The sequence below is a fragment of the Oryx dammah genome, unplaced genomic scaffold (genome assembly GCF_014754425.2).
Source record: "Oryx dammah isolate SB20612 unplaced genomic scaffold, SCBI_Odam_1.1 HiC_scaffold_24, whole genome shotgun sequence".
NCBI lineage: Eukaryota > Metazoa > Chordata > Mammalia > Artiodactyla > Bovidae > Oryx > Oryx dammah.
Genome location: NW_024070208.1, coordinates 54,478,937 through 54,503,988, shown reverse-complemented (window position 1 = coordinate 54,503,988; position 25,052 = coordinate 54,478,937). Strand labels below are relative to the sequence as shown.

Here is a 25,052-nt window from a genome sequence, read left to right as displayed (position 1 = left end):
GCTTCCTAAGGCCCACTTGACTTCACATTTCAGGATGTCTGGCTCTAGGTGAGTTATCACACCACTGTGGTTATCTGGGTCATGAATATCTTTTTTGTATAGTTAGTCTGTGTATTCTTGCCACCTCTTCTTAATATCTTCTGCTTCTGTTAGGTCCACACCATTTCTGTCCTTTATTGTGCCCACATTTGCATGAAATGTTCCCTTGGTATCTGTAATTTTCTTGACGAGATCTCTGGTCTTTCTCCTTCTATTGTTTTTCTCTATTTCTTTGCACTGACCACAGAGGAAGGCTTTCTCTTATCTCTCCTTGTTATTCTTTGGAACTCTGCATTCAAATGAGTACATCCTTCCTTTTCTCCTTTGTCTTTAGCTTCTCTTCTTTTCTCAGCTATTTGTAAGGCCCCCTTAGACAACCATTTGTAAGGCCTCCTCAGACACCAAAGAGAGATACCTCATGTCAAAGGGCAAAGGAGAAGCCCCAGCAAGATGGTAGGAGGGGCAAAATCATGTTTAGAATCAAACTCCATACCTGCCAGAGACGCTCAGAGGGCTCAAACAAAACCTTGTCCTCACAGAGACTGAACCAGACCTGCTTTTGAGTGCCTGAATGTCTCCTGCAGAGGTGCGGGTCAGCAGTGGCCTGCTGCAGGGGCAGGGGCTCTGGGTGCAGCAGACCTGGGTATGGCTAAGCCCTCTTGGAGGAGGTTGCCATTAACCCCACCACAGAGCTGCCAGAACTTACACAGGACTGGGGAAACAGACTCTTAGAGGGCACAAACAAAACCTTGTGCATACCAGGACCCAGGAGAAAGGAGCAGTGAGCCCACAAGAGACTGACCCAGACTTGCCTGTGAGTGTTTTAACCTACCGCAAGTACACTCATAGAGTCACTGGACTGGCTGTGCTAATGTATAAAAAAATGAATAGAAAATAATGATTTATAATTATAGTTATGGACCACAGAATCTAAGCTACATAAGAAAGAAAGTAAAGACACTAAAGGCACTTCATTAAGAGTGAAGAGGTCAACAGGGTGGGGGTAACTTGCATGAGGAAGTCAGAGGGATGGCAGGAGGAAGGGTGGGAGGGATGAGTCTTAGTGCAGGAGATGCCTGAAATCAAGTTTAGAAAATGATACATTAGTGGTAAAAAGAACACCTAGATGACCACAATCTGAGACAGGGTGCAGGAAAAGACCAATAGAAACAAAAATGAGGGGGATCAAGGAATGCAGAAGGTATATTTCACTCAGAGAGTGCCAAAACACAATGACACAATGAGCAGCAGTATAGAAACTACTGAAAAAAAAAGAAAAATGCATGCAGAGAGAACTATCTTGGATATTATTCTCAAAAGGAAACAGTAACAGTGTCTTACTCTTTGAGATGTTTCTGCTGCTGCAGCTGCCATTGCAGCAGCTTTGGCCTTTTCAGCTTCATCGTACGTGGGAAGAGAGGTAGCAACACTGTAAGGAGGCGGCACAGGATAAAACTCACTGTAAACTTCTGTATCTGAAGGAAAGGGTTTTAAAAAAAGATAACCATTAAAACAAACTAATGACATTTTTACAGCCATAATACATTTAACAAGTTACAGAATACCACTGAGGATGATCACTGCCATTTGTAGTCCTACATTAGAAGCTGTACAACATATAAATTTTTACTACATCATATTCTTGGAGTCCTGTATTTATTGAGAAAGGACTGATAAATATCATCCAGAGACTGATACACAAAACAAGAGCATCAAGAAGGAGACTCTGAAAATGTGTGCAACACAAATGAGGTAAGAAACTCACCATATGTGAACATGCTCTGTGCGCCCACTTGCTGTGCTCAGAGAATTTATCTGCCCATAATCTCTCAGTCAAAAAAAGTAAAAGCAGCAGGAATAATAGTTTAAAAAAAACCCAAAACACTGAAATAGCACTAGCCACCTCCTATACCACTTCTAAATACATTAACCTCAGCAACCCTGAGGTTCAGAAAAGGTAGGTGATTTGCCCAGGATCACACAATCAAGAAGTGGCAGAACCCAGAAATTTCCGGACTCCATAGACTTTGTTCCGCTAATATATGACGTTAATTTTTCTACATGGGTCAATTTTAGCAACTCCTAAGCAAACTCAGGATTTCTCTTTGCTAAAAGATTAATGCTTTTAACTCTTTTTTACTCTTATCCCTTCTCCCATTTTCTCTGCATCTACCTAGCTCTTTAAGTTTTCCTTTTTTGGAAGAGTTTGCCCTCCCCAATTTTTAAGCTATTTTTGAAATATGATCTCCAGAAGTATATTACAATAAACTATTTTAAGCTGCAACATTTATTGCCAACTTGTGTATAAGTAAAATCATATACATAGGTCAATCAGTCGACTAAGATGTGCTAGAATTACTGACATAAGTAACAGGCAGATTCTAAAAGTAGTACATACCAGTGTTTAACACTACTTTTGTGATTTCCTCTATTATAATGACAGCATTTTCACATTTTCTATATTGTTTATAATTTTACCTATCTTTATCAGACTTTCTTGCATTTTCTACACTCCAGCAAAATTTTTCCTATTGTGTTTTAATGTCTATAGGTTTTAAAAATAAGTATTTTTAATGCTATCAATAAGAGCTAAGGGTCTGAAGTTAGGCAATTTCTCACTTAATAACAGGAAGTGGTGAGCGGCAGCATAATACTGAATGTTATTCAGTGCCAACAAAAGGCACAAGAGTCACAAAGTCTTAGAGAAGACTTATTATTAGGATGTAAAAACACTGCACACAGTCAAATAAATAGATTTCTTTAGTTCTGAAGACTAAAGTAGAAGCAAAACTTCAGTAAAAACAATGATTATGAAGTTTAAGGCAATAACATTAAAATTATAAACTTTTAAAACTGAAACAATGGTGGCTTCCCTGGTGGTCTAGTGGTTAAGAATCCACCTTGTACTGCAGAGGATGCAAGTTCAATCCCTGGTCCAGAAAGATCCAACATGCCTCGGGCCAACTAAGCCTGCGTACCACAACTACTGCAGCCCAAGCACCCTAGAGCCTGATCTTGCAACAAGAGGCGACATGACAATGAGAAGCCCACACACCGCACTGAAGAGCAGCCCCTGCTCACTGCAACTGGAGAAAACCCACATGCAGCAATGAAGATTCAGCACAGTCAAAAATAAGATAAATAAATATTTATTTAAAAACCTGGAACACTGGCATATATATTATCCAAGGTAATAAGATCCTTTACCTTAAAACTAGATGTGAAACACTGTAAAGCAATTATTCTCCAATTAAAAAAATATATATAAGTTATTAAAAAGTTTTAACACCCATGATAGAAAAAATACCTCTGCCAATAACAGGTAAAAGTTGAGAAGACGCATCTTTAATTTTCACTTGTCAATTTTACTTCCTTTTTTCTCCCTTTTAAGGCAAAGGTTGGTTCTCAACCACAGAATCTTAAGTCTGGGGAGTTCCAACCGTAGCCTTCCTTCTTGGAAGTTGTGTAACCTCAAGCACATCACTTAAGTCTTATGAAATCCTCCTTTCTCATCTATGAAGCTGACCCAGCGATGTATTACTTGCTATTATGGGATAAAATAGAACAGTATTCAAGAGGACTCTGTAAAAAGTGAAGCATTATATACAAATGTCACCTTTTATAACTGATGTTGCTCAGATCTATAAAAATAGTCATAAAGTGACCTACTGAAGAACATAATCTCCAAAGAAAACAGGCACTGTCCATACCAAAAATTTAACATTGACCAAAAAGCTAAAGAAAAATAGTATAATAGCTTTCATTAAGCAGAGACCCAAAATTCTAGAATTACCTAGTTCTTACTCTCCATTAGTCAGGGATGGACTTTTAGCAGAGGTGAAAAAATTTAAACGACCAGGAATCACAAAGGAGATGGTGAGAATAACTGAACATCTAGGTACCAGGCTTCACTTGTTTCACAGCTGAAATTCACCTAACCTTTAAAAATATCATGCTACTTTATCAAAACTACTATACATCATAGAAAAATGAGAAGCTTCTCAAGTCATTTTATGTTGCTTTCATAAAATTTTGCTTTCAACTTTGCTTTCCAACAGTTTGCTTTTTCCAAACCAAAAAGACAGTTACAGATCACATCAAAAAAGCTGCAAAAACACTAAAATATTAATGAATTCAAATCCAGGAAACACTGGAACATGATGACAAAAAGTTCAAGCACATAGGGATGGATTAGCTTCAAGAAGAAATATGTTAATAAAATATTTCATGACAACAAAAACTGAAGGAGAAAAACCATATGATTTTGTAATAAGATACCAAAAAGCTGACTCCCCAGTTTCTGGCCTGCTAGAGCCATTTACTGAAATAGGGGAGACTGTCAAAGGAGCAGGCCTGGTGGCAAGGAGGCTGAGGCTGTATACAGCTGTGGTGGTTTTAAACCACAGTCTACTCTTTGAAACACTTCCCATGAAGAGGCAGAGACTAATTCTTCAATAATCCTGAAGAGAGACTAAACTGACTCACTTCTAACAACCTGCACTGTGACTTTTGAGGCAATATAACCCGTTCCATCTGGGTTTCTCTCAGAACGCTTGTTCTTAGAAGCCAGCCTGCATTCAGAGAGGAGCCCAGACCACAAGACGAGGCCACCAATAACTGTTCTGGCCAAGAGCCTCAGCTGAGGCCCCAGCTGAAGCCTGCCTCAACCAGTAAATAAATGTGTGAATAAGTAAGCATGCAATTGCCTCCATCGGACAACAATCACAGGAGACTCTAGCAGAGAACTTCATCATGGAGCCAAGTTCACCCTCCAAATTCTGAGAATTGATAATAATGATTGTTATTTTACTCCATCAGGTTTGAGGTGGTCTGTTAAACAAATCGTAGCTACAACAGAGGGACATTTAGCAAAGGGACTTTCACTCTTAGCATCTTCCATCACAGAATGATTAACTTAGCATTACTGGGAAAATATAAATTGTGGCCAGAGAAACAGATGAGGGTATTCTTGAGAATGACCTGAAAGGATGAGGCGAGAATCACTGCCTTATATTCAAGAAATATTACCATGTGCAGGGGGGAACATTATGTACACCCTTCACCTCCATTCACATATGCAAACCACATTCCCACTCACGTTCATCATGAATAATACCTGGTTTTATGACTATACAGGTAAACACACACATGTATGAGTATGTTAATACATGCATGTCTGTAGGCATTATATGTGTGCATGAATCTATAGGTATGTATATTTCTTCCAAAAGTTATATAGGTTAGTCCACTGGAAATGGATTCTAGCAAGCATAAGAAAGCTTGACAAGCTACATTTTTAAATTAATTTTTAAAATGTGAGACACATAAGGCACAGAGTAAATTATTTTATAAACTACCTTTAGAAAAATTTGTTTTAAAAAATCATAAAACTAGAGAAGCCCATTAACAGACTTGATAATTATACAAAACCATACTGGTAAAAAAAAAAATTAATTGGTTATTAAAACCAATACTAGTAGTTCCCTACTAAGAAGAGCAACAATACCTGAAGTTGTAGGTACTTCCACGGTAATACTACTGTAAGGAGGAGGAGAAGAGTCAGTCTCATGTCCAGATGCTGAAGAAGCAGCCTGCACGGTGTGTGGTGCTGGGTTTGAAGTAGATGGCTGCTCTACAGCAGATGATTCTGAATTATCCTCTTCATTGTGAAGCTGAGAGAACAAAGGAAAATGAAAACATTAATGTGAAGCACATTTTTTTTTAATTTTTAAAGATTATTTCAGGCAAAGAATCATTTTTATTTTTTTAGCTAAAAACAAGCTAAAATAGCATTTAAAAAGATGAATAAAATTTTTGAGAGACATAATCAGTCATTAAGTTTAGAATTTTTATAATTTATAAGAATAAAGGTCAAATTTTTAGTAATTTATAGGAAAAAAAGATAATGATAACAAACAGATTCAAGTTCACTCAATCCTGCAATACATATTGTCTACCACGTATTAATCACTGTATACATCAAAGAAAAGTAAAACTCCTAATACAACCATCCATATCTATTATACTAGTATCTTATGTAAAATGAATTAATGAAATATAATAACAATTTATAAACATTCTAAAAATGTGGAATACTCTGAGGTTGTCCTAAGTACCAAAAGAATTACTTATAAAGCAAAATAAGTCACTGTGCATATAAAACTTTGAAAACTATTCTTCATTACAACCAATTTATTCAAAGTTCAATAAACATTAGATAATATACTGAGATCTTTATGGTTTAACTCATTTAATCCTCACAACAAACAAGAGACTGTTAGACTATTATCCCCATTTGACAGGCTAAAAGAAAAAAGGGAAAAAAAAAACCAACCAACCAAACCAAAACCACCTTGGACATGAAGACTTAGAGTAATTTGCCAAACATCACAATAGGTAGGAAGGCTAAGCCATGAATCAAATCCAAGCAATGTGGCTGCACACCTCCTGCTTTATAGTAAAAAAAAAAAAAAAAGGCTTGTCAAGAGAATAAATCTGCATGCTGTGATATAACGCATTTTTAATTTTAGAACATGAAAATTATTACTCCACTTTCTATAAGCTTTACTAAACTTATTTTCTCTGTACCTTAGTGACTACACATGTAAATTCTAAATGAAATGAAAATCCTCACAGAACTGTAAAATAATATTTGAAAATCAACTAGTGTAATGCCAAACACACAAAAGGCATTTAGCAAATACTAGTTCTACCCTTCTTCTCTTTTAATATACTTTATTTTATAAACTCAAAAACAGAAATTATGCAGTGCTTCAGTCTAATAAGTAGTCACTAAAGAATTTTTTTTTAATATGTGAAGTAAAACAGGAGGTCAATTTACTTCATTGCTGTTTGGATGTGTCTTGGGCTAAGAGATTACACTAGCAAAACACTTTTTTAAGTTCATAAATGTATTATAATTTTTAACAAAACAAATCAACCTAAAATCATCTCAAGAATACAACCTTTTTCATAACACTGTGGAAAAATGTTGCCTGTCATTCCAGCAAACAATGAAGGTTGCCTACCATCAAGCTACCAACCAACACCACCAACCACATTCACTGTACCCTGAGAGATACTCAGGATGGTGAAAGAGAGGATACAGGTCCTGGGTAGTTAAGAAGCACATGTGAAGAATAATTTCAATAAGCCCAGACTAACATCTTTTGCACAAAGGGCCTCCCAGGTGGCACAGTGGTAAAGAATCCACCTGCCAATGCAGGAGACACAGGAGGGACTGGTTCGATCCCTGGGTCAGGAAGATCCCCTGAAGGAGGAAATAGCAACCTGCTCCAGTATTCTTGCCTGGAAAATCTCATGGACAGAAGAGCCTGGCGGATTACAGTCCATGCAATCACAAAGAATCGGACATAAGTGAGCAACTGAACACACGTGCACACATAGCTGCTGCTAAGTCGCTTGAGTCGTGTCCGACTCTGTGAGACCCCATAGACGGCAGCCCACCAGGCTCCCCCGTCCCTGGGATTCTCCAGGCAAGAACACTGGAGTGGGTTGCCACTGCCTTCCCCAATGCGTGAAAGTGAAGTCGCTCAGTGGTAGAAAAGAACTAAAATCATTAACTTCAGATGTCTGTTTTTTGTGATTAACAGTATTCTTTTCATGTTCTACTACTCCCCTGACCTTCCCCCAGAAAAAAACTCCTACGAATCCTGGCTTCTCCCTAACCTCTTCAGAACAGTTCCTCAGACCTACCTGAGAGGTTGTCTCCGGGGCTACAGTCCTCACTAAGGTCTCCAAATAAAACATAACTTGCAACTTTTAGGTTATGTGTTTTTATTCCATCGACAGCATCAAAATTTATTTAACAAAATTCACTCACAGAAAGTGAATTCAAATAAGCACAAAGTCAACTCTATGAACTTTTACATTTATTTACCTGCAGGGCTTTTCTAAGTAGGCACTAAATGAGCAACCTCTTGACTAGCAACACTCTGCTCTAGGGTCATAAAGCATATTCTATGTTTCCCATTACAAGGCACTCAGGAGAGCTCCCAATGCATTCAGCCACCTTTGACCACATTTTTAAGAGCAAAAATGTCAGATGAACAAGTCAAGTCAAACAAAGTACAGATATATACTTAGAAATAGCTTATATTTAGTAATTTAGCCTATATGAGTATATTTAGTATATGTAGAAGTTAGTGTTACTAAACAAATAATTGGAGAAGGCAATGGCAACCCACTCCAGTACTCTCACCTGGAAAATCCCATGGATGGAGGAGCCTGGAAGGCTGCAGTCCATGGGGTCGCTAAGAGTCAGACATGACTAAGAGACTTCACTTTCACTTTTCCTTTCATGCATTGGAGAAGGAAATGGCAACCCATTCCAGTGTTCTTGCCTGGAGAATCCCAGGGATGGGGGAGCCTGGTGGGCTGCCATCTATGGGGTCACACAGAGTCAGACACAACTGAAGCGACTCAGCAGTAGCAGTAGCAAACAAATAATAGTGAAGGTGTCCAAATAAAAAAAAAGGGGGGAAACCATTTTCCAAATCTACTATTAACATTGCAAATGGAGATGAACTGTACTAAAAAGAAAACCCTGTATGACAAACAGTTCTGCCCTAATTCCTCACAGGAAAACACCCCTACCACATCGAATATGCTCCCCAGAATGACCAACTCTCTTCTTCAACCTATCAAAACACATTCACATAACTACAATAAAAACAGTTACTACAGACATTTTTACATATGATCTCAGAAATAAAGTTTTGGAATTTACACAACAGACCAATTAATTTCAACCGCCCTACTAACACCTTCAGTTTCATTTTTACAAAATTATAGTATACAGTGAACAGTTGCTCTGTGTCAACAGTAAAACCCAATAATTCAGTCAATAGTCTCTGTCCACTGCGGCACAGAACTTCCAACTCACTTTAAATGTAACACTGTAATTTTGTATATATCTTTGGTGTCTCTACAGGTTAACCTATAATGTGATAAAACAAACTTATTTTTAAGGCAGGACAAGAAAAATTTTAGCATAAACATTTTTCTGCTGTTTTGAGTCACCACCCCTTCCCTTCTACTGTGCATTGTGCATTCACTATTGCCTAGACTGGATCCCCTTAGAAGACAAAGGAATGCCTGCTCACCCCCAAAATGCAATCTCCATCTGGCACCAGCAAGGTGACTCCTCAGGAGGTAACCCTGCTCTCTCGGTCCTGTGCGGAGTCACAGTGACCCCACTCCCTACCTTGTTGGACTATGTAAAGCGTCAGGATGTTGTTCAGTCACTAAGTCATGTCCAACGCCTTCAAGATCCCATAGACTGTTGCCTGCCAGGCTCCTCTGTCCGTGTGATCTTCCAGACAAGAATACAAGAGTGGGTTGCCATTTCCTCCTCCTCCAGGGAATCTTCCCAACCCAGTTACTATGATGTATAACTTTTTGTCTCAAAAACTTACACATTTGTGCTTTTACTTTTAACAGCAATCAGAACTTTCTGAAAGACTGTCTCCTGAGTTACAATCCTCAGATCGGCTCCAAGAAGAATCTCCACTCCTTTCTCAGATGGACTACTGTTTAATTTTTTCAACACCTGACTGCCTTTCCTCTAAATTCACACAAGGATTCAAATTAAGCAATACGTTTATCAAATTAGACAATGCCATTTGTAGAAATTTTTCCCTAATTATGCTGTTATGCTGTTCAATGGTTCTATTTTACATTCTGTATCAACTTCCTAAATAGCAGAAAAAGAGGGGAAGAGTGGAATGGGACCCATATATACACAGTAATGAACCAGGCTCTGTGTCGCATCCATACATCACCTCAAAAGTTATCCTCCTAGCTTGTCCTATTTATGGGCCTCCTGGGGAAAAAAAAAAAAATGGGCAACAGCACATGAAAATTAAAGTATCTTTAACCCAGTGACCAGAGTGATGAAAAGCTGTACAGGAAAACACAATTTTTTAGTCTGAAGGATATAACTGTAGCTAGTTATTATACATGTACATAAGTATTTTTAATGATGAGAAAACTGTAAGCATTGTGATTAGCTAGCTGGAGATCTAGCCTTCCTGTGTATAAACTACTGTTTCTTTAATTGGAATTGGCATGCTCCTATACGTATTCCTTCATTCTATCTTAAGGTGATAAAACATTAAGATAATAACTGGAAAGTCTGCTTTTGAGAAGCTAGAGATCTCACTGAAAGTTTTCTAAACATACAAAGATAACAATTATGGATGTGCTGTAAAATGTTGTTTAGTGAATTCTACCCAGTACCAGGGCCTGGTGGGTTAGTCAGCAGCATGGTCTTTTCTTTTTTTTCTCTAGCACAGAAACTGAATTACAGGGAAGAACTGTAAGACTGCAGGGCAGGGGGGTAAGGGGGGACTATTTTTTTGGTGGTTTTTTTTTAATTTCTAAAGAGCTAATATATTTTGTATACTGCCATATACTGACTACGTTTAGTACCAGAGGGCAAAAGCTGGAAAGAAGTTAGTAGTTCCAAGGAGACAAACTTTAGCTCAATTTAAAATTTTTTAGTTAGTACCTTTTAATTTTTAGAATACTAGCTTTTCTGTGGGGCAACAAATCCTTTCAGGCAGATTTTGAATGACTATCTGGCAAGACTTGTATAACTAGGATGACCATACAGCTGTTTTCCCCAGGACACTTTATGCCTGTTGCACCAGGGCCCCACTCATTTTAGACTTTTCTTCACCTCTTTCATTCTCAAAAAAAATAGCAGGGTCAGTCAACCAACATCTAATGGGATTCTTATCCTTCATACAAAAGTAGGAGATGATAAGGGTTTCTTCTAACCCTAAGGTAACAAGACTCTAGGAAAAAAAACTCTGGTAATCTCTGTCAGTCAATGTTGCCTTATCCAACACCTGATTTAGAGAAGCAAACAGATAAGGGCTACAATAAAATCAATCTGTAGCTGTAGAGTCAAGCTACTGAGTTTAGTCACCCAAGAAGAAAGTAAGCTGCTGTATCTATACTCCCAGGGGTAAGGTAATAGCCAGTGCTAAGAAATTTCTACAAACAACCCAAGTGTTAGAACCAGTAGCTCAGAAGACAGTCACACAAAACACCGATGCTTAGCAAATGGAACTAGATTTTCGTACAAATAAAAGTGAATTTCAGCAGACTTCCTCATGCACACATATACCATTAAACAAATTAACAGAATCTTTAGTTTATTTCCCCACCAAATTTTTTCCACTAAACTTCTGCAGTGTCTGCATACCTTTCCGTTAATGAGAAAGAACCTATAATAAAGCAGTGATCAGGAAATGATATAAATGTTTAGAAAAGAGTACATAAGCAACAAGTAAATATTAATGGAAAAATATGCCTAATTTTTAGCTTCTTCTTTTGAAAATACAGAAGTTTGGTTGCAGTTTTATATTTCATAATATAATACAGGCATATTTCTGCTGGTCAAAACCTTTCTTGCTCATACAAGAGAATACCATTATTTCATGGTGCTCCACAAATAACACCATGGGCTTCAGAGTCTCCATGACCTGAAGGAGTCTGTAAAACAAATGTTTAAAGCCAAGGATCAACAGATATTTTATCAAGACACAATTGTCTTTTAAATAAACAGGGCTTTTATTTTATTTGTAAACTGCTACTGTCTGCTCATGATATGTAAACTGAAAGAAAGGTATAAAAAATTATCTACAGTATAACTGAATTTTTTAAATAAGAAGAAACACAACATCACAAGTCAACTGTATATCAACAAAATATTTTTGAAAGCTATTTCCTACAAACTTCCCCTCCCCCTAAAGAAGAGAAAAAGATTATCTGTGTAATATATATAGGCAATCAAGATTTCTGGAAAGATACAGAAGAAACTACAAAGAGCTGCAGGCAGGGAAGAGACTTCATCATCCTCTACTATTTGACTTTTCACCCTAAACATAAATTAATTTGAATTTTTAAATTTTTAATAACTAAAACCAAAATGCAAAAATCCTCTAATTTCTGGTTTGGCATGTCTCAGAAGCAACAACGTTAAGGTAAACATGATATCCTAGGATAAAAAAGCTTTTTCCACATAAAATACCATCATAATATTATAATAGTTCTTTTGGTTTATGTATGTACAATCTTCTGCTGAGAATGACACAATCTGAAACTGTAACCACAGAAAAAATACATTTGAAGAACAAATGAGCAACTCTATCTGTTTTTTTGAAAAGAAAAAAGAGGTAGAGGCATAATTAACAGGAATAGAGTGATTAAAGAATACAAGACTAATTTTATACTGTCACACTGGACAGTTCTGGGCTGCTGACCTAAATATCCACTCATTATATCCACTTCTTAAAATTAAGCATAATCACATACTACAAGGGGGTTCTACATTAGTCGCTCAGTTGTGTCCAACTCTGACCCTACAGACTATAGCCTGCCAGGCTCCTCTGTCCTTTGGAATTTTTTTCAGGCAAGAATACTGGACTAGATTGCCATTTTCCTCCTCCAGGGGATCTTCCCGACCCAGGGATAGAACCAGCATCTCCTGTGTCTCCTCAATTGCAGGCAGATTCTTGACCTGCTGAGCCATCAGCGAAGGCCGAAAAGGGGCTCTAGGCTCTGTTAAATAACACACATACTGCACTGCCTACTTGACTTTTACACACTGTTCAGATTTTAGCTTAAAATCAAGTTCACAAGAAAATCTTTCCTACCTCTCAAAAGTAGATGAGGACTCTAACACAATCTTTTAAGCCAGCTTTTCACTCTCCTCTTTTACCTTCATCAAGAGGTTCTTCAGTCCTCTTCACTTTCTGCCATTAGGGTGATGTCATCCTGAAGTTACTGATATATCTCCCGGCAATCTTGATTCCAGCTTGTGATTCAAAAAACTAAGATTATGGGATCCGGTCCTATCACTTCATGGCAAACAGATGGGGGAAAACTGGAAACAGTGACAGACTTCATTTTCTTGGGCTCCAAAATCACTGCAGATGGTGACTGCAGCCATGAAATTAAAAGACACTTGCTTCTTGGAAGAAAAGCTATGATAAAACTAGGCAGCATATTAAAGAACAGAGACATCACTTTGCTGACAAAGGTCAGTATAGTCAAAGCTGTGGTTTTTCCAGTAGTCATGTATGGATGCAAGAGTTGGACCATAAAGAAGGCTGAGCACCAAAGAGTTGATCCTTTTGAATTGTGCTGGAGAAGACTCTTGAGAATCCCTTGGACTGCAAGATCAAACCAGTCAATCTTAAAGGAAATCAGTCCCAAATGTTCATTGGAAGGACTGATGCTGAAGCTGAAGCTTCAAAGCTTTGGCCTCCTTTTGGCCATGTGAAGAGCCGACTCATTGGAAAAGACCCTGATGCTGGGAAATACTGAAGGCAGGAGGAGAAGGTGATGACAGAGGATGAGATGGTTGGATGGCATCACTGACTCAATGGACATGAGTTTGAGCAAACTCTGGGAGCTGGTGAAGGACAAGGAAGTCTGGCATGCTGCAGACCATGAGGTCGCAGAGCTGGGCTGGACATGACTTCCAACTGAACAACAACAAAACAACACAATCTTAAAGCACCCTGTTCTTCTCAGCTCTTATCACAATAGAAAGTATTTGTGTAATCATTCACTTACAGTCTGTTTTCCCAGATAAAGTAAGAGCTCTACAAAACTGGATGTTATGTCTGTCTTGTTGAACACTATGAAAATAAGCTCCAAGGTATTTGGAATCAGCCTTGATTAAAATGAAAAGAAAATGCAATGTAAGTCACTCGGCACAACAGTATAAAATGCAAAGGCTGGAGAAATAACCTTGCTATAACCCAAGTACTCTGAAGTCTCTGAGAGAGTGAAGTCACTCAGTCATGTCCAACTCTTTGCAACCCCATAGACTGCAGCCTGCCAGGCTCCTCTTTCCATAGGATTTTCCAGGCAAGAATACTGGAGTGGGTTGTCATTTCCTTCTCCAGGGGATTTTCCTGACCCAGGAATTGAATCCAGGTCTCCCACACGGCAGGCAGACTCTTTACCATCTGAGCCACCAGGGAAGCTGAGATCCAGGCTGCGATCGCAGGCTCAGGAACTGATCCTGAAGTCTCTAACAGTTAGTTATTGCATTAGGAAGTTAAAGGAGAAAGAGTATATTTACATCCCAAAGACCTCCAAGGAACAAAGAAACCAAACAGATGGGATAAAGATCTTATATAAACTTCTATTTTTAAAAGAATTTAGGCTCCCGTTAAATTCCTTTTTATATGCTAAAACTGCAACCTAAATACGCTAGATTCTAAGATTATTCTCTTTGACTACAAAATGCTCTATATACTACACTCATTATTCGTGTTCATAACCCTTTAATTAATGGGTCTGTAGCCTGCCAGGCTCTTCAGTCCATGGACTTCTCCAAGCAAGAATACTGGAGACGGCAGTTATTCCCTTCTCCAGGCAATCTTCGTAACCCAGGGATAGACCCCTGGTTTCCAGCATTGCAGGCAGATTCCTCACCATCTGAGCCACCAGGGACGTTCAAATGACAAGAACCTGACCTTATTCTGAAATGTTTATGTCGACAGAAAAACAGTTTCCTCAAAATTCTGTTTGGCTTTCTCAGACCTTACCTAAGAAAACACGTATTTACAAATCTGCCCTACAATTATGCCTCTCTAGCAACAGATAGATATGATCTTAACACAGATTACCAACAGATTATCATAGACCAAGGGGGAAAAAGAGAGAAAAGACAAAAAGAAAAAAGAATCTGTGTACCAACTGGACTGGCAGCTTCTCATACTTTGTTACACCTAAAGTTGTCTGTTTACATAGCACATCTGCCTCTCAGTCTTCATGGACCTTCTCAGTCTCCCCATAATCTCTCAATCTAGCTCACATTAACTCAGCATGAAAAGACCATAAATGTCTATATATTTCATCACAGGAAGATGGTAGTTTCAGCCCTGCCTGCCATGGTTTGGTTTTGTACCAAAATACGTGTTATATAACATAAATATGTTTAAGTTTACTTTAAAAAAAAAAAAACACCTCATTTTTCAAACCTGGTCACGAACTTGGGTTTGTGTCTCTCTACAATTCAAGCAGTGTTTTGAGGTATACTTATTCATGACTATGCTGTGGTCTTAAGCAATCAGGTTATCTATGGCAGACATGGGACTGTCCCCCTTAAAATCCTGTCCATCACTCTTCCATTACAGATACCTTACAATACCTTGGGTGAGGCTGAAGCCACCATATTCCAAAACTATACCCGGACACTCTACATCAGTCAGGGTACATCAACTCCTTTGGCACAGCAACTGTTTCCCAATCAACCTCGCCCTCCTCCTGGGCAGGGTGCCTGGGTCAAAGGTGGGCAATAAAATAAGCAAAGATTATCCACTTAGAGAACATAGAAAACTGCTGTGGAAATAATAATACAGAGCAAATTCAGGGTTTACGATTCCCTTAAGTAGTTTGAAGACCATAATTTAGAAACCCCAATGGAGAAAGTACTGCTACACATTTTTTATAAGCAGAAGAAATTTTTAATGATGATGTTTAAACTTACAAATCTATTCAAATTTGGAGCTTTCAAAATAGCTCCATGCTTTGATATTTACAAGCTAACATATCGGTATTTGTAAAGAAAGGAATGTGACCTGCCATTCCAGTTCTACAAGGATCAAGCCATTAGCTACTGCGGTGGAAGGGCCACGCACTCTGAGGGGAATTCAGGATGGTGAAAGATGAGGAACTTTCTGGGCTTTGGATGTATAGCCCTTAGATAGTGAAGATACACATCTAAGAAAACATTTCAAATGATCTCAGATTCTTATGTCTTCCTATCCACAGAAAAGTACTAAAATCACTCACTTCAGATGTCTGATTTTGTGATGAGTTCAGTTCAGTTCAGTTCAGTCGCTCAGTCGTGTCTGACTCTTCGCGACCCCATGAATCGCAGCATGCCAGGCCTCTCTGTCCATCACCAACTCCCGTAGTTCACTCAGATTCACGTCCATCGAGTCAGTGATGCCATCCAGCCAGTCAGTGATGCCATCCAGCCATCTCATCCTCTGTAGTCCCCTTCTCCTCCTGTCCCCAATCCCTCCCAGCATCAGTCTCTTCCAATGAGCCAACTCTTCAGTAATCTTTTTATGCTTCACTATAGCATTTTCCCAGCAAATAAAGCTCATATACATTCTGGTTCCTCCCTTACCCTCTTTTCTTTGAGGAGTTCTAAGCTGAGGGGCTATCTCTCAGGCTACAGTCCTCAGTAAGATCCCCAAACTCACAACATGTACACTGTGCATGTTTATTTCGGTCAACATATCCTTTCCAGCATAAGCAATGATCAGTATAGTGACAATGGCAGCATGCAATGAAAGGTTTCCTTCTGTTTACATAATCAAATTAAATAAGAACACTTCCATAGATTCTCCAAAGAGTTACTTATTTGTATGTGCCAAAGTAAGCCAGCAAATGCAATACCAGGTCAAGTACAAGAAACCAAACTGGCTAAGGAGCATACTTCATAATAACGAATTGAATCTCAGATATTAAAGTGTGTGTGTGTGTGTGTTAGTTGCTCAGTCGTGTCTGAATCTTTGCAACCCCATGGACTGTAGCCCACCAGGCTTCTCTGTCCATGGAATTCTTCAGGCAAGAATACTGGAGTGGGCTGCCACGCCCTTCTCCAGGGTAGCTTCCCACCCCAGGGATTGAACCCAGGTCTCCCACATTGTAGGCAGATTCTTTACAGCTTGAGCTACTTGGAAAGCCACATTAAAGTATAGCAATATTGAAGAATCCTTGCAGCACTATTTCTTATTTATTTTTTTATACTCTTTTAATTTTAGTGAAATCCTATAGAACCTAACAACTCTGTGGACAGAAATCTTTATCTAGAATTCAGCAGTTCTTTAAAGATTTCTTTCCTTGCCATTAAAGTCAAACAAAATTGTATTTCATACTCTCCTTTAAAAAAAAATAGTATGATCTCTTTCTTATTACATTATTCCTGTCTATAAGCACAAATGGAAAGACGTCCACCAAATGTCAACATAAGGTATTTTGGGCTAGTAGGATTTGGGTGCCTAACTTGCTTCTTTTTCTGTACTTATACTGCCTGTATTTTTAAAAATAGTTATGTATCCTTTTTTATGAAAATTTAAAAATTATTATAAAAACATACTTTAGCCCAGTGATTGACTGGGAAAGTTTTAAGACTACATTTTAAGACTACATCCAAAGAAACTAATCAGAAACAAAATTTCTTCATAAAGCTGTTCAACACAGTGTTATAATAATGGAAAACTGGAAACATCCTATTCATCCAAAATAGAATAAACACTGTTATCAACATAATAGAATACAGCCATTTAAGATGGTGCTTCCAAAGGGACTTCCCAGGTGGTGCAGTGTTAAAGAACCCGCCTGCCAACGTAGGAGACACAAGAGACCCAGGTTCAATCTCTGGGTCAGGAAGATCCCCTGATGGAGGAAATGGCAACCCGTGCCACTATTCTTGCCTGGAAAATCTCATGAGACTACAGAGAATCAGACAGGACTGAGAGGCCAAAGGATACTTGATGAAACAGGAAACGTTCATGATACAGTGTTAAAGAATTAACAAGACTGTGTGTGTGTAAATCATATATTCTTCATCTTATTTGAAGTAAGATGAAATGTTAGCAGTTTCAAAATGACTGTTAACAGACAAATGGCTAGCATGGGTGCTTGCAAACGATTCTCTTGGGTTTTTTTTTTTTTTAACTTTTCAGAACAGAGATCAAAGAAAGTATAAAACAATCTTTTTTTTGTTCTTAATGCAGGACAGCATGTGATAAGTTAAAAAGGTTTCCATCTATGCTTTAAAGGAACAAGTTTCTACAAGTCAGAAAACCAACATTTGTAAAACTTCTCAATAATACTATAAAGAAAATCACCACAGTCTCTGCATCCACTCAGTAACCTTTTATAACTACTACCCCATCACTGTATTTACAAGAAAAGAAAGTCACGTACATAAACCCAGATACTATGATGTTTGTTATTTTCCATCAACCAGTTAATGGTACTACACATAAAGCAGTATCAGCATGTATCCATTTGAATGTGATTATATTCTATTCTTTTTCTTTAATTGGAGGCTAATTAGTTTACAGTATTGTAGTGGTTTTTGCCATACATTGACATGAATCATCCATGGGTTTACATGTGTTCCTCATCCTGAACCTCCCTCCCCATCCCATAAATGTGATGATATTCTAAAGAAACCCATTCTAGAGGTCAAACTGATTCATGAAGCTTTTTCTTTGTCTCTTTCCCACCTATAACAAGTGTATTCTCCAGGGTGCTCTCTGGCCTTAAATAGTTGTTAATCACGTTATGTATTTGTCTACATAATCTGTGTGTGTCGTGTCCAACTCTATATGACCCTATGGACTGTAGTCTACCAGGCTCCTCTGTCCATGGAATTCTCCAGGCAAGAACACTGGAGTGGGTTGCCATTATCTTCTCCCGGGGATCTTCCCAACTCAGGGATGGAACCTGGGTCTCCCTCACTGCAGGCAGATTCTTTACCATCTGAGCCACCACAGTAATATTATCTAGTCCTCAGAGCTTCAGTGAGGATGGCACTAGCACTGTCAGCAGCACAACACCAATGTTCCAACTGCTTTATTCTATGGCCTAGCTGAAAAAAAAAACACTAAAACTCCACAAACTTTCCACTAACGACTCTGAGAAAACGTTCATTAAGCACCCAGCACACCAGCAGTAAACTACTGTGGCAACAATGATTGTGTCAGTCACTGCTCTTCCACTGCAGCCCTACATATAAAGCGTAGACGGTGCTTCCCCCATCCAAACTGAACTGCAGAAATCAGATATGTTCACATCATCTAACTGCTGGATGGCAGGAAAGTGCAAAAATGATGGGGACTTGTCACAAGCACATAGGAACAGATGGTCAACCTGAGATCATCTGAGTCTCAAAACGATGGTAGTATGAGAGTATAATCAACCAAGTTAAAACCCATGAATTCGTACTAACTGAGATGAATAAGTAAACTGGAGGCTACAAATGTTCTTCCTTACAGAATTCTACAGAATAAATGCAGAAGAAACGACAGAATTCAGAAATCGCCATTTGACAACCATCACTGTAAATCTTTCAGATAATAATAACCAGGGAGTTCTAAAAATCAATGCGTCAAAGTATAATTAAAGGTCCTTTGTAGGGTATACTATGAAATACTTCATATGAATCTTTCCAAAACATTAATCTAATCTGTAACAAAGAAGATTAAAGAATTGTTCCAGATTAAGGGAGACAAAAAGACACAATAACTAAGAACAATAGCTGATCAGGGACTAAGATCCTAATCTAAAAATAAGTTGCTGTGTTTTTTTTTCACAATAAAAGACATTAATAGAGAAGCTGGTAAAATATATTTATAGATTACAGTAATGCATTCATGTCACTGACTTTGATAACTGCACATTGGCTTGTAAAAGAATGTCTTTTTTTTTTTTTTTTAGAAAATATACACTGAAATATTTAGACGTAAACAGATAACATATCTGCCATTTACTTTCAAGTGTTTCAGAAAAATATAGCCTGTGTGTATATATACACATATATACAAACAAAATATCACAAGGCATATGTAATAAAATATCAACATTTGAGGAAATTATATGAATGGTATACAGGAATCCTTTGTACTAATTTCCCATACTTATAAGTCTAAAATTATTTTAAAATAAAGTTAAAAATCAAAATGCAATAGGACAAGAAAACAGAAAAAATACATTGCATAAACAGATTAATTTAAAACTCTACAATCCCAGCTTCTAATTTCCACTCTATCACTAGAAACCTATATGATCATTAAAAACCTGAACACTGTATAGACTGGTCACTTTTGAAAATGATTTCTCCATATTTCATCAAAACCCTATTTTCCCTGAATGGCATTACAGTACATCTCTCAAAAGCCTCTCAAACAAGAATGTTAATCCTCACCCCACTCTCCCTTATCTGGAAACAAGAAGACAAAGAAAATGTTCTTGGATACAGCCAATACAAGAAGTTCACAATTCCACACAGTCCTCCAGACTTCTCTAATCCTGTTCTTATATAATTCCACAGGGAATTAAACTTACAAGACAGCCCCCTACACCTCCAATACCGTCTCCTCTACCTTAATTCCTACTACAATGTAAGATGTATGCACGTTTAAGTCAGTCATGTTCAACTCTTTGCGACCCCATGGACTGTAGCCCACCAAAATCCTCTGTCCGTGGAATTCTCCAGGCAAGAATACTGGAGAGGGTTGTCATTCCCTTCTCTAGGGGATCTTCATGACCCAGGGGTTGAATCCAGGTCTGCACTGCAGGCAGATTCTTTCCTGTCTGAGCCACCAGCTAAACCACCTTACACTTGAGCTAAGAAACAGGAAGTAATAATATTCAAAGTTGAGTGGTCTAGTAACTCCATCAGTTCTCTATTTCCCTGACCTAACGATCATCTAAAATGCTTCTACTAGAAAACACTAGATTGCTACATCTTAATTACTGATCACAACCTCCTCACCTTTACCTTTTTCACTCCCTTACTTCCATTAAGTTTCTTCCTTGGGCCCTCCACTCACTGTCACCTGGTTTCACTCTCTATCCTATGTGAAGCAGCCTGGACTTTAAAGTGAAAAACTCGAATGACACTCACCCTCAGTTTCCTAGCTCCCATATCCTCTGCCACATCTACCCCACTGAGACTCAATTTGAGAGGAGTCTGTCTACTATCTCCTGGTAGAAGGAGGGAAGCAAATCCCATAACTGTATAGATGGGTCCTGTAAAAATTTGGTTTCCAATTCCAGCAAGGCCATCAGAACTAGTCATCACCATGGCAGATGTTTCAGCTCACCACTCTTCTAGCCCCCACTTCCAACCATGGAACTCTCAGTCAAAATTTTTGCTTCCTACTTCACAAAGGAAAACAGGATTTCGAGCAAAAACTCCTTCAATTTCTCTCCCATGCAACTCTAAATTTAGCATATGGCTTCCACTTATATTCTTTACTCCTAAATGCGAGATAACCACACAGAAAAGATCCTGCCTCCCAAAGGATTGGGTTGTTTTTTTTTACATTATGTCTCTTCTTTCTTTTCTCCACTAACTTCTTTCTCTCTGCTCACATGTATATTCTATTCACACCATACTTAGGAAAAAAACCTGTTCCTAGCTAAAATTTAAATTTCTATCTCATGCTTTTTGAGCTACTTCCATCTTATACTTCTTTTCCTTTAGTGACAAACATCCTATAAGAAAAACAAAAATTCGGTGCACTTCTAATTCTCATTTCCTCCTGAATCCATTACCATCTGGCCTTTGCTCAAATAGTTCTTGCTAAGAACTATGACCTTCTTCCTAACTGTAAGGTCCAAAAACCCACTCATTCTATCAAAAATCTTGAATGCAATTGTCCCTGGATAACCTGGTATTCTAGGATCCTCACTCCCACAGTGCAGATACTCAAATCCTATATAAAATGGCATAATGAGAGTCCAGCCTCTGTATCTGCGGATTTCAGAACCGAAGAACACAGAGGGGGTACTATGTACATTCAACACAGTTGACTGTAGTTCTAATTGGTTCTTCTTTGGCTTCCAGAGAAATATTTCCTCTGGTTTGCCTCCTATCTTTGACTATTCACTGCTTCTTTTCTAAGGGTCCTTATTTTCTTCTGCCAACTTTAAAGAGTCTTAGCAAAAATTGAATCCATAGCCGTGGATACTGCCTATTACACACTGAGGACGATAGTCTGATGGGAAAAAAATCTAAATTTAAGATACAGATTTACCATCTCCTGTATAATCCTGACTGGGTTTTTTAGCCTCATCTTCTTTCTGTGATTCATTCATTTTCACTCAGTTATTAGTCACTCAACCAGTAGTTACTAAATGCCTACTACATTATGTCTGAGATCCTAAACTGGATGCAGGAAATATGTGCAAATCCCAACCCATCAGTCCCTAGAACTTCTAACAACTAGGAGTTCTGACGCAAGGGCATAATTCAACACGACCAGGGCAGCCACATGGGGCATTCAAATAAAAAGTCTGCATATTCTACCACAGGTAAATTAGGGAGCCAAGATCAGCAAGGACCAGGCCTGAAATACCAGCCTTCTTCAGAGCAAGTTTCATTCTCTCCTCAACTGAAACAGAGAAGCTAACTCTCAGACAAAGCTCAATACAGTAATATCAATTACCTGGACATGCTGCTGGTGGTGAGTCATCTAGGAAGCAGAGCAAACGCCAAGATGCCACTGCCAGAGAGAGCTAAAAGGACTCATCCATTAAAGCGTTACATGCCAAAGCAAAGCCTCAAAAGCCGGTTGATAAATATGAATATGTGATCTGAATAACTTCATGCTATCAAAAGCCAAACACATACACACCCACTCTCTCTCTCAAAAAGTTGGTAATTATGTGCCCCTGAACTGATTCACCTTATATAATTCCTTGTGTAAATGATACTTACTCTCTATTAAAATGATTATTATAATGCTACAACTCTAAGGTATTTATCAATTTAAAAAAAAAGAAACTATTTCAACAAGATTTTCCACAACACTGACATTTTCTAGTAAAAATTTACACACACATGAATTCATTACTGCAAGGATGCACAAGACCAAAATACATTATAAATTGTGCCTCTGAAAAAACCAGAGCGAAAATCCTATCCCAAGAGGAACTGGATAGGTGATTCTTTATGGCACACAAATTCTGTCAGCAAAGCCATCTCAGCACACACACACAAAACAAACTTACCATATAGTTTTGGAGAGGAAAACCTCTGGTAAACTAAAATTTTAACTTTACCTTTTGAAAGACTAGATTTTGGTTTAAAGAGAAACCTGAGTTAGCATAAGTAAAACATTGATAAAGATGGGCCTAAAATATTTCATTAGACACTACAGTAATTTTGCTTTCAATTAATAAGTTGTGTAATAATAATTAATAATTACTGTGTAGGACAATATCATGTACCAAAAAGCAAATTGGGACAAACAGTTCTAAGCCTGTCCTCAACCACCTACACTGGGCTAAGGATATGAAACATACTGGTTAAGTACAAAGGCTTCGGAAACAACTTTTTAAGACTCAAACCTAGGCTCCGACACTTACCAACTCTGTGACCTACTTGGGCATTTTTATCATCTACAAAATGGGAGTCTATTTCTCTTACAGAGCTTTCATAAGGATTACAAAAGTTAATACCTGTAAACACTTAAAACAAACCCTGACATAGTAAAGGTCCAATAAATGTTACTTTTTAAAAAACAGAACAAAACAAAGGCACTTTACTTATAGCATCTACCCTACTTCCTACAACAACCCTCTGAGATGAGTATACTGGAACAAGCTTTAAACAACTGAACTGACACACCTCGTTGGGGCAAAAACAAGATTCAGACTCAGGTTTTACTGTCTCTAAATTCAGATTCTCTATTTCAAAATGCCTCAAATAAAAACTCACAGGTAGTAATCTACTCTGCCACAGCATTACCTTCATGAGTACTTCTGATTCTAATTCAAGTACACACACACACACTCCATCACCACCACACCACACACATCTTTGAATCCACCCATCTACTTCTCTTTAATGCTACTAATTATCTAATTACCTAATCCAAGCTACCAGGACTGCCTACCTAAACTACTGCCATAGCTTCCTAACTAAATGGCAGACTCTGACACGGGAGGCCCCCCAGTGAAAAGGCTGGCTCACCAAGAAATGACACAATCCTGGATGAACAAGTCAAGAAACACAAACACAGCTTACAGAACATAAATAAGCAAAGAAAGAGCACCCAAATTTAAAGAAAACCTCTCACATGAAAGAAAAACAAACAAAAATAATAGGAATAAAGTTAATGCAGGGAGTAGAAAAACAAAAACCTCACAAATCTATAGTTGGCTCAAGTTCCAGCATGGCAGGCCCCTACAGTAGAGCCCTCCCCCAGACAGCCACTACAAACTTGAAGTATAAAAAAGAACTATCTGCACATTCTGAAACGTAAGGAAAATAGGGATTTGGAGGGAAATTAAACCTTGGAGCAACCTGCACAAAGGAGAGTGTTCCCTTTCTGTTCATTTTGCAGCCTTGCTGTGAGGCAGAACCATAGTTGTGGTGAGGCACCTAGGCTGGGGCTACCAAACCCCCAATAGAACCCTTGCTATTTCCATCCAGAGGAAGTGAGGAACAAACGGAACCCAGGCAGGCCAGGGAGTGAGGGGAAATCACCACTCTTCGAACCATGCATATGCAGGACTGAAACTAAAATAGATGAATGAAGGCCTAAGGAATTAAGCTTAGATCTGAACCACTACACACAGAATGGGAGACAGTACTTAAAATCTGAAGCTGAACTGACTGCTTCTAAAACAAAAGACGTATGTTTTCCAGAGGACCATAGCAAAACACTCAGAAGATCCAGGATAAAATCCAAAGTTACTAGAAATACAAAATATTAAGGAATATAAATCACTCTCCAGGGAAAAGGCCATCAAGAGATGCCAATCCCAGGATGATTCAGATTACAGTTACTATGTGTATGCATGCTAAGTCACTTCAGTTGTGTCCGACTCTGTGCAACCCTATGGACTGCAGCCCACCAGGCTCCTCGGTCCACAGGGATTCTCCAGGCGAGACTACTGAAGTGGGTTACCATGCCCTCCCCTCCAGGGGATCTTCCTGACCCAGGGATCGAAGCTGCATCTCTTATGTCTAACCTACATTAGCAGGTGGGTTCTTTACCACTAGCACCACATACAAACATTTTAAAGCTGGTATTACAATTATGTTTTGGGAAATAAACCAATATCACCTTGAAACCAATAAAATGAGAGGGAATCTCAGAAGGTTCTATTTCTGCTTTATTGACTATGCCAAAGCTTTTCACTGTGTGGATCACAATAAACTGTGAAAAATTCTGAGAGAGATGGGAATACCAGACCTGGCTCCT

The 25,052-nt window shown here is 38.4% G+C and overlaps 1 protein-coding gene across 1 annotated transcript in view; it reads right to left on the bottom strand.

Moving 5' to 3' along the window:
* Positions 1 to 25,052, bottom strand: part of NDFIP2 (Nedd4 family interacting protein 2) — a 72,439-nt gene that overhangs the window by 30,250 nt on the left and 17,137 nt on the right. Inside the window, exons 2-3 of the mRNA XM_040267320.1 lie at positions 5,546 to 5,711; positions 1,381 to 1,514 (exon numbers count right to left, since the gene is read on the bottom strand). Of these exons, the coding sequence (XP_040123254.1) occupies positions 1,381 to 1,514; positions 5,546 to 5,711 (300 nt within the window). The remainder of the gene's footprint in view (positions 1 to 1,380; positions 1,515 to 5,545; positions 5,712 to 25,052) is intronic.